Source organism: Lactuca serriola, chromosome 4, assembly GCF_051521515.1.
Source record: "Lactuca serriola cultivar US96UC23 chromosome 4, Lser_US96UC23_V15, whole genome shotgun sequence".
Taxonomy (NCBI): domain Eukaryota; kingdom Viridiplantae; phylum Streptophyta; class Magnoliopsida; order Asterales; family Asteraceae; genus Lactuca; species Lactuca serriola.
The window spans coordinates 392,290,246-392,307,831 of NC_136411.1; the positions used below are offsets into that span (position 1 = coordinate 392,290,246).

At 32.2% G+C, this 17,586-nt stretch overlaps 3 protein-coding genes across 3 annotated transcripts; 2 read left to right on the forward strand and 1 right to left on the reverse strand.

Annotated features, from left to right (window-relative positions):
- The first annotated feature begins 2,810 nt into the window (after positions 1–2,810).
- On the forward strand, positions 2,811–7,360 carry LOC145097875 (beta-galactosidase). The gene is made up of 13 exons (XM_079035534.1): positions 2,811–3,057; positions 3,804–3,948; positions 4,097–4,164; positions 4,252–4,305; positions 4,395–4,478; positions 4,563–4,648; positions 4,738–4,818; positions 4,930–5,060; positions 5,580–5,621; positions 6,041–6,117; positions 6,202–6,283; positions 6,358–6,439; positions 6,940–7,360. The coding sequence occupies exons 1-13, from the start codon at positions 2,963–2,965 to the stop codon at positions 7,179–7,181; spliced, it is 1,269 nt and encodes a 422-aa protein (XP_078891660.1). The 5' UTR covers positions 2,811–2,962; the 3' UTR covers positions 7,182–7,360.
- Positions 7,361–9,201: 1,841 nt separating this feature from the next.
- LOC145097876 (protease Do-like 1, chloroplastic) lies at positions 9,202–12,427 on the forward strand. The gene is made up of 8 exons (XM_079035535.1): positions 9,202–9,683; positions 9,977–10,099; positions 10,640–10,811; positions 11,024–11,061; positions 11,302–11,500; positions 11,602–11,754; positions 11,944–12,078; positions 12,161–12,427. Exons 1-8 carry the CDS (start codon positions 9,217–9,219, stop codon positions 12,236–12,238), a joined length of 1,365 nt encoding a protein of 454 aa, XP_078891661.1. The 5' UTR covers positions 9,202–9,216; the 3' UTR covers positions 12,239–12,427.
- Positions 12,428–13,865: 1,438 nt separating this feature from the next.
- LOC145097877 (carbonic anhydrase 1-like) lies at positions 13,866–17,381 on the reverse strand. Its single transcript, XM_079035536.1, has 9 exons — positions 17,143–17,381; positions 16,787–16,848; positions 16,340–16,483; positions 16,215–16,263; positions 15,165–15,281; positions 14,961–15,014; positions 14,485–14,570; positions 14,277–14,382; positions 13,866–14,174 (listed from the first exon to the last, which is right to left on the reverse strand). The coding sequence occupies exons 1-9, from the start codon at positions 17,335–17,337 to the stop codon at positions 14,010–14,012; spliced, it is 978 nt and encodes a 325-aa protein (XP_078891662.1). The 5' UTR covers positions 17,338–17,381; the 3' UTR covers positions 13,866–14,009.
- Positions 17,382–17,586: the final 205 nt, after the last annotated feature.

Genomic DNA, 17,586 nt, shown 5'->3' on the forward strand with positions numbered 1-17,586 from the left:
AGGAATTGGAATCATAAATGTATTTCTTTTACTGAATTTAGTTTTCAATCTTACTTCTTTATGAATTTTAATTCTAGTTCAAACATAATCCCCCATTTTAATATTGTTTGTATGATGTGTGAGAATATGGCTAAATAAGAAGTCTCGTATTCCCGTGGATCGACCCTGCTTACTCTATACTATCTTTAGTGTATGAAGTAGCAGTGATTTGAGTTTTATTGTTATATTTTATCCCATTATTTGTTGGTTTGACAGCCAAACATAAGATTAACATGTTTTTTTGGACATCTACCCCACAATCCCACGAACTTCAATAGACCACCAATATCCGTAATCGTATTCTGCTTAATCCCGCACCACCTCCATATACAGTCACGAACAGCCTTCGCAAAAGGACAACCAACCAAGATGTAATCAACATTTTCAACCCCAAAATCACAGTAACCGCAACTAGTAGATATGTTAGGAACCCCGCGATAAGCAAGAGCCTCAGTAGAGGGTATTCTGCCCAAGGAGGCACACCAAATAAAACAAAGAACCTTGAGAGGCACCGCCTTATACCAAACCATCAAGGAGCAAGAATCAGACAAGGGAAAATGATCAAATCTAATCCAGACTCCTCAACTATATACCTCCCATCCTTGGACAGCAAACAACACCATTTCCCCCTCCCATCATTAGAACAAGATAACCTGAAAATGCTATGAAAATCAAGATTTATCAAATTTATTATCAAAATAAAGAACAATAAATATCTTGTTATCTTTGCAAGAGACAAATACATTTAAAAGGACCTTGAAAGGGCCGATATGCGTGCTCTAATTCATTAAACATGAGTATAGATTACTCCAATGTTTGAGTATAAGAAAATATTAAATTGTTTATCCCGTTTAATTTCGAACTATCTTTTTAAATTCGACATGCTAAGTTTTTGTTAATGGAAATGACGTTTAATGTATGTTTGTGCTTTTACAGTAAAAGGAAAAAAAGCATCAAATATATTATTATATCTTTAATTTAATGTATAAGAACTATGTTTCGAAATGTTATACGTTATTGGAAAATATTTTTTAGTACGAATGAAACCAAAAAAATATGTAAAATTGGCGTAATAATGTGCTCGTATGCATTGTGGTTTGGTCGTGGTCCTCGACATTTATCAAGTAATTTGTTTCTCCTTGAGTATTGTACTCTAACATGAAAATTTAGGACATTATCAAATGGTGTATGATACTGGAAGATAAAAAAAAGATTCTCGAAATTTATTAAAAAAAACATGAAAACAATTGATTAAGATAACATCAAAAACAGTTAAACAATTAACATGGAAAACATACACTTTGTTATGTTAAGTATGATTTTAATATTGATGTGAATTAAAAGTCGGATAATAGGTTAATAATCTCAACGTCATAATGTGAAATTTCTTGTTGCTTTAGATTTCATGTGGATTTAGAAAATTTTGACATAATCACCCAATTTCACTAAACTTTACATGCATATAACTAATCACTAGGTTTCCGACGAAGATTTTTTTTTTGGATTTGCCACTAAGTAAATGACTTTGAGAATCGTACGATTTATTAGGAGATGAATCTCGACAAAATAATGGAGGACATATATGTAATAGATGAAAATAGTGAAGATAGTGATAAAAAGGGCCAATAATGAGGATAGTGACTTCATTGTTGATGAGGATAATGCAATATATGATGTTTAAGTAGCCATGATAGACTTTGGTTTAAATGTTGGCTTAGACTATCTCTGTGTGTGTGTCAGTGTGTGTATGTGGGTGGGGGGGGGGGGGGGGGGTTGTACATCATGATGTTCTAATTGAGAATTTAGAGTATTTTGAGGTTGTTTGATTACCTTTAAATGGAACTATTCATATGTAATATTTGAATAGCCCAACATTCAAGATGTTTGATTCAACTTCTAAACGGATCAAAATCTTTTGAATGACTTATGAATGTTAAGGAACACTATCTTCTCCTAACCATCAAGAGATTGGAATCATTCAACATTAAATGGTTCAGTTTTATCAAACATTCCCTTATTGGAGGGATTTTGGTAACACAAGTTCATAAGATCGTGGTATTGAAAGGAAAATGAACTAGAGTACTAGGAACTAAAGAATCGAAATAATGGGTTATTTGATGGTTTAGGACCAAATCAAACCTGATCGAGTCAAGATCTGATTGAGTCAACATGGGTTATGTTTAGAACTGAATCAAAGGCTTCTAATTGTTAGATGCACCCTCACAATCCACCTTTACTTGTACTTTATTATATTTCCACTATATACTAATTCATCTTAGTTCTATATGAAAGTGACAGCAAGAACTTGGGATGTTATATATAGATGGATGGATGTTGATCTCCCCCAAAGGAAGGTGCTAGCATGAACAACAACCCCTTTTGCTTAAACATTATTCTAGAAAATCAAAAGACATAAAAAGACTATGTTATAAATCATGATATTAGAACTAGGATGGATTTTTTCTGAACAACTGGAATATTTTACGCAAGAAACTAAAAGTCTTGCACATTACATAATAAATTTGGGTTTGAATCCAAAACACCCAACCAATTTCTAATTTTCTATCTTTCTAAAAAAACACATTACATAATAAATTTGGGCTTGAATCCAAAACACCCAATTAATTTCTAATTTTCTATCTTTCAAAAAAAAAAAAAAAAACTATCTTTCTTTCCCAGTTTGAGCCCAATTTATTTTGCCAACGAGGCCCAAGGCTCTCATCCAAAACGTGCCACGTCACTGACAGAAAGAGTCGTTCAGTTAAATCAGAAATGCGCGGGGGAGGGTTCAGAAGTTCATGGCTTCCCAACGAACTCCTTACTTTGTCTGATCGATCAACCTGTTCAGAAAGAAATGTTTATCAGAAACCCTATACGAATTTCTGAAGAGAGAAAGCGAAATTAATTTGTGAGAAACTAAAAAATGGGTGGTTTATTGTCGCTGACCAAAGGGCCTCCACCGCCTATGGTGTTGGTTCCGCCGCTCTTCGATTTCCCTCCGCTCGCTGCTCGTACCAGGTCTTCTCTATGTTTTCTCCCTTCAATTGGTTCAATTACAGTATAGATTCATGATTTTTTGGTGTGTTGATTTGATTTTAAAATTTCGAAAATTTAAAGCATGTTTCGTTGTAATCAGGGTTAGTGATTTGAATAATGCATTATGTTATGTAACTTATACTCGTGGTTTAAAGAATTTGGAACCGGCGTGGGAGGTTGGCACGTCAGATACTTCGTAACAAACCCTAGAGAATCACATTTTCTGAGGAAAAATGACATATTTTATCAATACCTTATATGATTCTTAATCAAGCACACTACTATTTTTTGGAATCTTCTGCCAAACATCAAAGTCTAAATATCCTAATCATGTATAAAATATTGAAATTCGTGCTTTAAAATAATATGTGATTGGAGGAACACCAGGGTTTCATGTTATCCACATTAGGGAAATTTGAAATTAGGGCATCAAACGATGGATTTTGATTTTTGAGCCAATGGAGGGCCAAAGGCTTTCTTGTACCCATAGCTCCATGTGATGAAATGTTATGGCCTTTTGAAGTGGCATGCTTTTCTCATTCCCACTGTTTCATCTATGAATTGACCTACTGATTTATGTATTCTGTATCAACTATCAAGAAGTTCATCTTTGGAAGATGGAAGTATTGATCTTCATAGTTAGTTGCTTTATTTACACATCTGCTTTTGTAGGATATCAACTATATATTTGGTTTTGATTATAATCACTTCATTTTGAAGTGATGCAGGATGTTGGAGCCATCATATAATCTGCTATTTGGAAAGCTCGCCTTAAAAAGTCTCTTTGAAGATTACTTTGATGCAGCAAATCATTTTAGTACTATTTTTATGTTGAAGCCAGTTGATGATCGTCATGTCGATTTAGTAGCAACTGTATCCATCAAAACTGTTAATTACTTACAATCTTTCCAAAGATTCTTCTAATCCATTTATTTATGTATATTGTCTTTTATCTTTCATTTGGAGTTTGAGTCAACTTTTATGCCAAATGTGAATGAAAAGTTCCTTAGCCCTCATTCAGGTTTCAGGTCCTCTTGATAACAAGCCTGATGATCCAATTGTTGGTAATGCACTATTTCGTTGGCAAAGGTATTGTAAAGAGTTATTTACCCTCATTTTTTCAACATTTTCTTTTTTTGGCTTTCTTTTTAAAGGAAATTCTTTATGTTCTTACAGTGATGTTGATGATCCTCACACATTCACAGATCTATATGTATCAAGTTCTGATCCGTAAGTATCTAGAGTGAGCTTTTATTTTTATTACTAATTTACTATCCTATCCTCCTCTTATGTTCTTACATGTCTGCTGTATCTTTCAGGATTTTACTCATGAGAGCATGTGCATACTACCCGAAATATGGTTTTGGAGCATTTGGCATTTTTCCAGTGCTTAAAAAACAGAGGTTTATTCATCTTGTTTTTTTTATTTTAATTCCATTATGATTTCTTATTTATGGTTTTCTAATTTCTACTCACTTTGCATACAGAGTATCTCCAGAAGACTATGGAACAATGGGTTTGAGATATGGCTCATCAAGGTTATCATTTGGAGCCACACTTTTGCCATATTCATGTATGTTACATGCATTGACAAAAAATAAAAAATAAATACTTTATTTTTTTTCTGAGTTAAAAAAAAAAAATACTATTTCTTGAATGTAGTGGGGGATGATGTCCCGAAATCTGCATGGCTGGTGAGCAAGATAGGGAGATTAACTGCTGGGGTGCAATATGATCCTCAATGTAAGATTCTTTCTTAACCTTAAATATATATTTTTTATAATACTATTTATTGTATTCTTTTTATGCAAAATTATAAATTGAGATGTTGTCATGGTTATTGTGTTTGAATAGTTGAAAAGAAGGATGGTGCAAAGTATAAAAATTTGAAGAATTGGAATTTTGCAATTGGATATGGACTTGGATCAGGCAGCCCATTGAGTCCTTCATTCAATTTTGGTCTTGAATATGCTCAAAATTCCCAGGTTTATCTGTGTTTATGATTCTTGCATTTTTTTTTTCCTTTATACTATTTCTATTTTCATTTTTCAGATTCAATTTTATTTCTGTTTCTTTATATGTCAAAATTTATTTTTAGTGTTCTACTTGAATGCCTCTCTGATAACACATGTTTCTGGTCTGTGATTGGATACTTCTCTATTCATATGAAAATTATTATTATTGTGTTAATTGCAAAACTGTGCAATATACTTTCACCATTTTATTAATATATGCAACATATATACATTTTTCTGACCATTTAATATAACAAACTTACCATTTTTACAATTTTACGAGTTTATGTAACTTTTTTTTTTTTACCTTTTTATTCGACGTTATACAGAAAATACTGAAAACATTGTTAAGTTTAGTACATCGAATGGGTAATTAAAAACTATAATTGCATTTTTTTTTTTGTAGTTAACCCTTTATTATTTGGCTGTGATAATTACTCCATCAAAACTTAAAGTACTTATGTTTATTTATAAACACTTTAATTGCAGTTCATAGCCTCTTTCTATCAGCATGTGGTGGTCCAACGAAGGGTATGCTCTTCTCTCTCTCTCTCTCTCTCTCTCTCTCTATATATATATATATATATATATATATATATATATATATATATATATATATATATGTGTGTGTGTGTGCACGTGAATCTTCTGTTTTACATTAATAGAGAAGGAATTACATAGAATAATTTGGTACATAAGCATTCCTACATACCTAGTGTTTGTAATTTGTAAAAGTGTCCCATTTAGTTAAAAACAGTTTTGATTTTTTGAGTCATTTCATCAACATCTTAATTTAATTTAATACTGCTACACCATTTGCAAAGTATATTAGTTATAAAGGGCAAATGTCAGAAATATACAACCTACTATAAGCCAATAACCTGAAAAACCCCAGTTTGATAGAATCAAGAAGTCTGAAATTTGAATTAATTTTTTTTTTAATTATGTAGGTGAAGAATCCACTTGAAGAGAATGAAATAATCGGAATCACTAATTACATAGACTTTGGATTCGAGTTGCAAACAAGGTAAATTTAGATGTGAAATCTATCCACATAAACAATATACTCTCTGTGACTTAAAGAAGTCCTTATATTTGTTAACAAACACAGGGTGGATGATCAAAAGTCATCAAACAATTCCACCTTTAATATTGCTGCATCTTGGCAAGCCAATAAAAACATTTTGCTCAAGGTACCTTTTTATTTAATTTTATATCCTAGTTATTGTTTAATTTATACCTATTAATTCACCAATATATCTTCCAGGGAAAAGTGGGCCCTCTTTGTTCATCTCTGTCTTTAGCTTTTAAGTCATGGTGGAAACCTGCATTCAGTTTCAATGTCACAGGTAACTTTACTAGCTATAAATTATATATAGACTTTTGAAGAATGATTGAGTTTTAAATAACATGATTTCCGTTATTAAGAAAAACTTCCAATTGATGTTTTATATTTTTGATCCCAAATACCCCAATCAAAGATCGAATATTTCACATATTTGAAGATTAATTAATCAAAGATGTAAGAATTTATGATTTATATTTATAGTTTATAATTGTTAATCATTTAAAAAGTTACTATTTTATTGTCGTAATAATCACTAAAGGAGGATCATATAAGAAATATATAATAATATTCAAAATTTTAATCTTGTGACGTTAAAAAAATCCTTGGATCAAATTCGTCAGACGACCGTGATTTATAGGGGCCCACCGATGAATTTGATCCGAGGGCTGTGATCGAGTTCTCATTTGAACTTGACTCGAGTATGTTTTAATAAATCCAAAAGGTTATATATGTAAAAATATAAGTAAAACATGTGATTTAATTAATATGATGACATGGCAGCTACACGAGATCGTGCAATAGGAAAGACATGTTTTGGAGTTGGTCTTCGTGTGGATAATGTAAGAGAAGCAAGTTACCAAAGAGCGGATCCGAATTATGTAATGCTGACACCCAATAAAGAACATTTAGCGGATGGAATCCAGTGGAAATCCGGGATGAGACCCATGTTGCAATCCGATGTCAGTTCTGGCAACTTTGATAGCCTCCCCAGGGAACTCAGACCCTATGGTAGAATGTTTTGATCTTCTTTTTTCTTCAACCCTCTATACTCTATACTTATTTCCTTCACTTTTTTTTTCTTTAAATAATTCAACTTTTCTCTCAAGTAGCTCATCAAAGTGTTTTGTTTGCTATTATTATGTTTTTTGTTAACATTTTTCTTGTTTCATTCTTAATTGGTTAGTTGGGCATGTTAAATCTCTTTTAAGTCGATATAATTTTTAGATTATGATTTTTTTTATGTATTATAAGCACGGCACCATATCTGAAATGATTTTTGGAGAAAAAGAAACCCAAGCATGGTATTAATATTCCCCTAAGTTGAGAATTAACGCACTCTGGAGGATATCTAATTAATTAGACCCCAAATATGAATAGCTAAGTGGACAAGAAAATAAGATTTATTCCTGGGTCTTGATACAAGTATTGTAAGACGTGCATAAATCCTAATCCACTTCAATATCTTGTTTGCCCAAAGTATCTTTAGTGGATATTTTGTTCATACCAACACATTCCACTTGATAGGAGTCAATTTGTTCAATCGAGTTGAAGTGTCTCCCTCCTGTAACTAAAGAAGTTTTATCAATAATCTTAGTCTTGTCAAACAAACCATGTAGCCATTCATACTATCAAGCCCACACACAATTCTCAAAATACAATAATTTTTAAAATATGAATTATAGAGTATTAAATTAAAAAATGATAAATCAGAGAGTATTTTGTCGTGATCTTTGAATTGTATGGTATTCGTCTGCTTGTCGTGTTATTTTTATGGTAGGTAATCTGCTATTAAGAAGTTAAAAACTTCAACACACAAAATTGAGAGTAAAATCATTTCATAAAATTTTCGCTTTACTTTATTTCATAGAATCAACGATCTTTACACTTACTCTCATTTATAATCAAAACCAATTCAACTATTTATTAAAAAAGTAACATCTCTTTTCCACCTATACAACTCAACTTTTACACCCATTAGCAACCCAATCCAAACTAAATATTTTTTTTTTTACTTATTTATGATTAATTTTTATTATATTATACAAACTTTTATTCGATTTATAACCATTTTCTTTTATTTTTTAGATTCTATAGACAATATAAAATATTCTCGTAAAAAAATCATAAAATATATAAATATTGGTCTTTGTTCATAGATAAAACTATTTTACGTGTTTTAGTATATTTTGTTTATTTTTTTAAATAAAAGTAAAATGAAAATAATTAAAAAATAATGTTTAACTAAAAAAGAATTGTAAACAAATAAATAAAAGAAAAGGGCAATGTATGTTATATTATCTATGCCAACTATTGTTAGTGAATTACCTATGATAGACATATATCTAATTTTACATTATTACATATAGGACATGTATTTGATGTTATTATGCATTATTGAGTACATTTCATGCACACTACACAATTACTATTATATGTTTGACACAACATACACACTATTACATATAAAAATGATATATTACAATCATTATATTTTTGACAAAATATAATAATTATATCGTGTTTGAAACACCATCCATACTGTTCAGTTCTCCACGCACACACCCACCAACAACTGCCTTGCCAAACAAACAATGTAAACGGTAAGATGCTCATCTATGGAGAATTTGCTTAACCACAAGAGAATTTGTTTTATTTTTAAAGTAATTTGTGTGTGATACAGAAAGAGAAAGAAAGCCATTCAATTTGTATCTCAATTGAGTTGCTATTCGAGGTATGTTTGGCAAGCCGTAAGTTGTAGCTAAAATATATAACTTTTATATAACCAAAATGTAAATTAAAAAACTCCTAACAATTAAGTAACCATATCTTCTTTATAACCATTTATAACCATTAAAAGATTGAAATCATTAAATAAATATATCAAAGATTTTTTTCTTTGATAAAGGAGGGGTTAGATGATAACTTTTCATTAATGTTATTTTATTTTATTATTATTATTTTATTTTATTTTTAGCTGTTAAATGACTAGTAGTTGAATAAATCTGAAACAATAAGAAAAGATCCAAATTAAACTAATATTGATTGAAATTGCCCAATATGCATAAAAACAAGTCATCACTCTATGCTTACGCAGTAGGAATCGCAGAAACAGGAATGGCTGCATATTCATTCCTCTCCACATACTTCTCTTCTCCGACTCTCCCTCCTCGACTTCCTTCTCCTAATCGTCTCCCAAACTCCACGCTTCCTCTTTCTAGAGACTTCTCTCATCGCAGTCTCCGTAGCACTTGCATCGTTGCCTCTCTTGGCCAAACTTATCACAGTAACCACTCGCCGGCGCCGGAGTCCACCAATTGTTGTATCCTCAACAAATTCCTAGATTCATTAGTCGTATTGATCACTTCTGCAGCACTTTCTGTCTCTATTTTTGTCACCGATGTCGATTCGGCTGCTGCTTTTGTTGTTACTCCCTCTAGGAAGTTGCAAACCGATGAGCTAGCTACCGTTCGTCTTTTCCAGGATAATACTCCTTCCGTTGTCTACATCACTAATTTAGCTGCCAGGTACTTCTATTACTACAATTTAAGTAAACATGTTTTTGTGGCTGTCATTGTGTTTGTTGAATCTGGAACGGAATTATGTGGTCAAACTAAAGGCAAAATTCTGATGATCTAGTTGATTTTGATTGAAATTTCTCAGCTGATGTTTTTTTTATCACGGATCATCGGATAAACATTTAGAAATGATTGATAAGGGATATGATGCTAACGTCAGGCATTTTTGATCTCATGAGCTCAATGGAGATACTGGACTTTTGTTAATTCATTCGTTTTCTGAGTGAAGTTATGTTGTCTAGGCAGGATGCATTTACTTTGGATGTATTGGAGGTGCCTCAGGGGTCTGGATCAGGCTTTGTTTGGGATAAAAAAGGTCACATTGTCACAAATTATCATGTTATTCGAGGTGCGTCCGATCTCAGGTTGGTCAAGTTTTGCCTCTTCTCTCATGTCATGGAATACGCAGAGTGAATATTGCTTTTTCATTTAAGACTTGCGACGAATATTGAGTTGAATGATTGGTTGTAAGTTTGATTTGACTAGTAGGCTTAATTAGAAGAGATGATAAGTTTCAGAAATGAAAACGAATAAAAGAACAACAGATAAGTGATTGATGCCTTCCCATAGTGACATATTATGATGCTTTTGGTTGTTGATTACAAGTCCTTTAAGCGATGTACTATAAGCCAAATCCGATATAATAAGAATACTGATATAACCCATGGTATAAAGACACTCAAAATCATGGAAGTACCAATTTCAACCCGTGGTAATAATAGGAGATATAGTTTGCTGATCTATCATATCTGAGAGGATCTCTCGACCTTCTAAAAATCACATGGTTTAAGTTTAACCTAATAGAGTAGGTATATATTTCCAATATCTTCAATGATCTTAGTATTTGTATTCCTTGAACACCTTGTAAAATGCATAATTCAATGAGTTGATTTATGTATAAACAGGGTAACTCTTGCTGATCAGACCACATATGATGCAAAAGTAGTTGGCTTTGACCAAGATAAGGATGTTGCTGTACTGCGTATCGATGCACCAAAAGATAAATTGAGACCAATTCCAGTTGGTGTCTCTGCTGACTTGCTTGTTGGACAAAAAGTGTTTGCTATAGGAAACCCTGTGAGTGTGCATACACACGTAAAAATACAAGCATATTTATATACATCATACATACATCTGCATATATATATGTTTTGCAAAATTGCTGCTTCAAATCAATATTTCGTGCAGTAGCTCTCCTTGTTAATCCTTGTTATTTTCATTTAAATTTCTAGCATCACAGGGCTCTGATGACTAATGTTAAAGTTCATATTTTTTTTTTTTTTTTGCAGTTTGGGCTTGATCACACACTAACAACTGGTGTCATCAGGTATGAAAACTTTTGGTTGAAGTGCAAGGGTGACATTCTATTTCTTAATCATACTCACAAACACAAATTGAAAGACAACTTTTATATTCTACACAATATTGTTTTGCATTGTATAGAATACAAGGACTATTTGTAGTTCATACTTTTCCTAATATGAGTTTGTGGACTACAAATATACATATTATGCATAGTAAAATACATGTAAAACATTTGCTAATGTATTGGTTTCCTTATTTGAAGTGGGCTAAGGAGAGAAATAAGCTCAGCTGCAACTGGGCGTCCAATCCAAGATGTTATCCAGACAGATGCTGCTATTAACCCTGGTAATAGTGGGGGCCCACTTCTTGATAGCTCAGGAAACCTTATTGGGATAAATACAGCTATATACTCTCCATCTGGTGCATCATCTGGTGTTGGATTTTCCATTCCAGTTGACACTGTAAGTTATATTACTTTACCCTCTATTTGATCTCAATTCTCATCTAGCATTGTGGGGCCTCTTAAATAATTTTCTTTTTATTTATTGAATTGTATGTTCAGGTTGGTGGAATTGTTGACCAGTTGGTGCAATTTGGGAAAGTTACAAGACCTATTTTAGGAATTAAGTTTGCACCTGATCAGTCTGTGGAACAACTTGGAGTCAGTGGAGTACTTGTCTTAGATGCCCCTCCAAATGGTCCAGCTGGAAAAGCAGTAATTCCACTTTCTATACAACTTTACCTTTTATCTCTATCATGTTTAATGGATTATTGCCACATCATCATCACACTTTCTATATCACTTTACCTTTAAACTTTAATACAGTTCAACGGACTGCCATGTCAGCATTGTAATTTTTATCATTTATTTATTTTACATACACCAATTAACCTGGACCTACAGGGTCTTCTATCAACGAAACGTGACACGTATGGAAGGCTCATATTGGGTGACATTATCACATCTGTAAATGGAAAAAAAGTCTCTAATGGAAGTGATTTATACAGAATTCTTGACCAATGTAAAGTTGGTGAAACAGTAAGTTCTTGTTTAACTATTCAAGTTATTATTTCGGAAAATTCATCTTCTTTCGATATTGAAGTTGTTTTGTGATGATTAGGTGTCTGTTGAGGTGCTTCGGGGTGACCATGTAGAGAAGATCCCTGTGATACTTGAGCCCAAAGCCGATGAGTCATGATTCCTCAAAATGTGAGGTCAGGTTGTGAATTTGTATTTACTATTTATTATGAGAAATATCTCACACTGTATTATTTGACGTATTGTTTCCTAATAGTGGCTCATGTAAATAGTCTACAACCACAATCATGTATTAACTTGAAACTATATATAGTTGTAATCCTTTCAGAATGTCATTATAGTTACTTTACTCTTGTCATGTTCATGAATATGTAGCTACCAAATATTTCTATATCTATCTTTATTTATTTAGAATTATGAATGAAGCTACATGGTTCCAATTTATTCATAGAAAATGGACTTCTACCTTCCAGTGAGGAAATTCAGACCTACATCAGCCAGATTGCATCGGGTATAATTTCCATCTATAGGTTGTTTGACCTATACGAGTTTGGTGTTTTATATTTTGATTTCCTCTGATGTTTTATGTAATGTTAATTGCAACAAACTCCAACTATAGTGACATTTATGGAATAGTAGGAACATGACAAACTGCTATGAACTCTGACTTTTCAAAATAGAATCAAAACAAGAAACGATACCCAAAAGCTTCACTAAATTGATAACACCCAAAATGAACAATAGAAAACCCTGAAGATTTTGCTAGAGATTCGAGAGGCTAGCCTCTCCCAAAGTACAAGACCTGATTTCACCAAAAAGATGATATTCTCCTCTCCCACTACTAGCTAAATACTGCTCTAACAGAAATAAAACCTAAATTGCCTGAATTACCCTTCTACTATCAAATATGCCATAATCATTTTATTGAATTTCCATAACTGCCTTTACTAGAATATCTGATGTGTAGCACAAACGTGAGGAAAAACATGCAAACTTATATTTGTAACTTTTAAACAAGCAGTTTCAGAGCCCAAGATATCAAAGCCCAAATTCCATTGTACAAGGCTCAAATTTTGATTCTCCCCAAATTCAGTGTTTTTAATAATTTCTCTTATTTAAGGGTTAATATCAATAAAAAGATCTTATATTTTTGGGGGTTTTCCAGATTAAACCTAAATTTTATTTTATTTTTCTAAAAAAGACCTTGCTTTTTTTTTTTTTTTCTGATTTGACCATTTTAGTAGGTTTACTTATAATCATCCGATTTTAGACAAAATATATTTCCGAAAAAACCCTCCATTTTTTTTTCCAAAAACTCCCTTAGATTTTTTTTTTTCAAAAAAACCCCTCATGTTTGACAATTTTGGAAAAACAAATTGATGGATTTTTTCGGAGAAAAAGTAAAAATCTGAGGGGGTTTTCGAATTTTTTTTGATGGGTTTTCTGGAAAAAATGTATAAAACCATTAGATTACCGGTAAACCTACTAAAAGGGTCAAATTGGAAAAAATGAAGAAAATGCAAGGTCTATTTTAAGAAAAAGTTAAAGTTGAGGTTTAATCCGGAAAAACCCAAAATATAAGGCGTTTTATGATATTTAACCATTTATTTAATTTGTAATGTAAATAGCATGAAATGAGATATTTCCATATGCTATCTTAGGTAGGAGATTTTAGTCATAATTTCTAAATTTTGGTTAAACTCGCCTACATTAGCAGTGTCTTATTATGCATAGAAAAATCATTCCGAAATATAATACTATACGAAATGATAGATTAAGCATATGCATACATATCAAAGACTTTATTTATTATATCAGAAGAGGTGCAAAGACCAGAATTATTACAAGTAGAGATGGTAGGTGAAATTCAAGTGGAACAAAAGAGTGAAGGGTAAAGATGGAATTATATATAAAATACAAGTGTGAATCAATCAAGCAGAAGTGGTAGGAGAAAGTCCAAAATCAAGTCCCCACAGCTCAAATGTCCCATTAACAAAGTCATAGTGTCCACCCTTAAGTGCCAGTGTTTTCTTCACTAGTCCATCTCTTACAAACGGGTAAGTCAACAGGTTTGCAAGAGACAAATTGACTGCCTCCTGAAAAGTCAACACATGATTATTAGCTCTTAACACACACACACACACACAAAAAAAAAAAAAAAAAACTATTAACCTCGTTGAAGATTAATTGTTATTTACCTTTTCACAGGTTACACATTGATCATCAAGAGATGAACTGGTATGCTCTGCTTTCACCTTTGACTTTGCAGGGAGAGCAACTTTGACCCAGTCCTCGATGAAATCACTGTCATATCAACGTGAAGGAATTGAAGATAAAAACAAGGGCAAAACGGTAATTTCAACCAGGTCCTAACTTTTTGCATATTGAAAGGGCAATAAAACTTACGTAACGTGAGGTCCTTCATCTGGAAAGGTCATTAGACCCTTGATCCCACCACAACGGCTATGTCCAATTACAACTATTTGCTCCACCTACATATCATTCAATTCCATAACTTGATTAATTTAAAAATTAAAACGAATGATTGACCTTTTTAGGAAGTCAAACAATGCTATTTTTAGATTTAATATATACTAACATGGTTACCAAAATTTGACTACGTTTATCAAAAATATTTATCTATAGTTTGCAAAATGTGTAAACTCGTATATTCTTACGACTAGTCAAAATATGTCCGGTTGACCTGTCGACACTTTTTTTATCTAGTTAATATATTAATAAGATTACAAAAACTCTTAGTAAAATAATGATCTAATCTTTTTTGAATAAGCAACTTAGGAGGTGATAAATCTTTTAGTGTTACCATTTGACCCATTATTAATAACTACAGTCCGACCCGACCCGACCCATTTTGGAATTACCTTGAGATGAAGAACTGCATACTCAACAGCAGCTCCTACTCCAGCATATTTAACCTGTTTTTGCAAGTAATCAAGAAAACCAATAATTAAGTTGTGATTCTTTAGATAATGATTATTATTATTATTCTTATTATGATTTATGATGATGATGATGATGATGATGATGATGATGATGATGATAAAGAATTAAATTTGTGATTGAACCTTGTCAAATGGAGGAACCATGTTGGCTACATTACGGACAACAAATGCCTCGCCAGGCTGGAAATCCAACACGTGTGATGGGCAAACCCGGGAGTCTGAGCATGCAAACACCATAAACTGCACACACACACACACACACACACACATATATATATATATATATATATATATATATATATATATATATATATATATCATTGGTACATGTTAAATGTTAATAGCATCCTACTTTCATTTCTTCACGTCATAGCATTCTACTTTTAAAAAATTACAAAATGATTGGATGGGATTTTAAAGCGTAAAATGATCTCCTAATAAGAAAAAAAAAAGAGCAAAAGTAGATTTTCTAAAGTAAAATGTCTTCATAAGAAAAAGAGTAAATTACATTTTTGGTCCCTGAGCATAGCTGAATTTTTCAATTTTGGTCCCAAAAAGTTTTCTCTTGCAATTTGGGTCCTTATTTGAGGTTTTGTAACGTTTTTTGAGACCAAAATTGCAAAAATCAACTCTATACTCAATGACCAAAAGTAGTCATTTTAGTTGGAACATGGATCAAAGACGTTACAAGAGCCTCAAATAAGGACCAAAATTGCAAAAGGAAACTTTTGGGGCCAATTGCAAAAATTAGCTATACTCGCAGGCTATGTTTGGCAGACTAGCTGAAAAGCTAACTGCTAGCAGATAAAAAATGACGTTTGATAAAACTAGTCGATAAGTTACTTGAATATGTAAAATGATATAAAAGGGCATGTAGAAGATTGAGTTTTTTTTTTTTTTTTTTTTTTTTTTTTTTTTTTTTTTTTTTAAATTTAATAAAGGTATATTTGAGATAATTTTAAAAAAATTCAATAAGCTCATTGAAAAGCTAGTCTGAGTAATTTTTTAAAAAGCTAGCTTATAAGCTACGTTTTGGTTTGCTAAACATGACAACCTTAAAAAACACGAAAAATAAGGTAGCTATTATGACGTGTCAAACATAGTTTTACTTTAAGAAAAAATTTGAAAGTACAGTGCCATTTCACTAATTTTTCTTTGAAATGAGTAGTATACCTTTGGGCTCTGGCCTTTTGAAAGTTCATCATACAAAGCTGGATTAGTTCTGCATATAAGTCCACCACATGAGCATTTAGTAAACCCCAAATCTATATAAAAAAAAATTATCGTAAAAAACTTACATATATTTTTCGGTCTTGAATTTGGCAAATCCAGTTTTGATCCTCTCAACAGGGTCAAATGCTGGTTTGGAGTTTGGTGTTTGAAGCTCAGCTGTGATTGCATCAATTTTTGCTGCAGCCACAGGTGCCAACTCTCCCTTCTCACTGCAAAACCATCATTAAATTAATTAATAATATTCAGAATTTATTTAATCAAATAATAAAAAGGTTGTGGGACGTTGGAAAACTAGTGTTACCTTTTAAGTGAAATTGGGAATTATTTAGATTTAATAGAACATGTGGTTTTGACAAGGGTAGAGTGTACGTAAAACGACTTTCAAAACAATTTATAATTTAGATTATATACGAACTTTAAAAAACTCAATATTTATTGGTTTTTTATGTAAATCTATATCAAAATAAAGGACCCGTTACGACATAAAGTAAAATCTATTAATATATCTTTACCTTAGAAGTTTTTTAAGTGCAGCAATGGCCTCCTCATACGATTCGTTTCCCATGTCTCCTCTCTGCAAATATATCACATTTCAGAATTCCATTCTATATATAAATATCATCTTTCAAAATTCACAAAAATAATCGTCATTTATTTATTAACAAGATTTCATCAGTTTCGACATTGTCTTTATGGCTCGTTTTAATGCTATACGTCTCTTGTGTGCTTTTTCGTGTCTCATTAAAATTAAAATTGATTGGCTAAAGCTAACTCCCATAAATGTAGCAAAACAGAAAAATGTTAAATTAAAAGAAAAAAAATTCATAAACTTAAAAGTAGTTAATTAGTCCCTATAAAATATATATACCCAAGTGGGGGTGATGATCGGAGTTGGGGCAGCAAAAACGGGCTGGTTACGGATGAGGCTTGGAGTAGAAGGAGGAGGTGCGGAGGATGATGAGGTGTTGCTCAGCCTTGCAATACAAGTGGAAACGGTGGTGGAAGGTTTCTTGAGAGATGGAGTGTTGAAATTGGGTGTAAATGCGGCGGCTGTTGCAGACATTGATCACCACAACGGCGGAAGAGGTTGATGTGATCAGTTGTCGGAGTTTTCATTGGGGTTTTATACTAATTCCATCTCTCCGGTTTTTGCATGGATAATATGAGGGATCAGGTTTGGACGTACCACAAAACTCCACGTGTCACCCCTCCATGCATATTTTTTTTATTATGTATATATATACACAACCACATCGTTTGTTCGTTATATAATATTGAGTGGGTGTTTAATTAATATACATTTTCAGAATAA

Bases quoted from the DNA above. Each gene is read 5' to 3' on its own strand.
- LOC145097875 (XM_079035534.1), top strand. From the start codon at position 2,963: ATGGGTGGTTTATTGTCGCTGACCAAAGGGCCTCCACCGCCTATGGTG. The intron at 3,058-3,803 runs GTCTTCTCTATG...GAAGTGATGCAG, and splicing joins CCGCTCGCTGCTCGTACCAG to GATGTTGGAGCCATCATATA. The intron at 5,622-6,040 runs GTATGCTCTTCT...TTAATTATGTAG, and splicing joins ATGTGGTGGTCCAACGAAGG to GTGAAGAATCCACTTGAAGA.
- LOC145097876 (XM_079035535.1), top strand. From the start codon at position 9,217: ATGCATAAAAACAAGTCATCACTCTATGCTTACGCAGTAGGAATCGCA. The intron at 11,062-11,301 runs GTATGAAAACTT...CCTTATTTGAAG, and splicing joins CTAACAACTGGTGTCATCAG to TGGGCTAAGGAGAGAAATAA. The intron at 12,079-12,160 runs GTAAGTTCTTGT...TGTGATGATTAG, and splicing joins AATGTAAAGTTGGTGAAACA to GTGTCTGTTGAGGTGCTTCG.
- LOC145097877 (XM_079035536.1), bottom strand. From the start codon at position 17,337: ATGTCTGCAACAGCCGCCGCATTTACACCCAATTTCAACACTCCATCT. The intron at 16,849-17,142 runs GTATATATATTT...ATATATTTGCAG, and splicing joins CGATCATCACCCCCACTTGG to AGAGGAGACATGGGAAACGA. The intron at 14,383-14,484 runs GTAAGTTTTATT...TTGATATGACAG, and splicing joins GATGAAGGACCTCACGTTAC to TGATTTCATCGAGGACTGGG.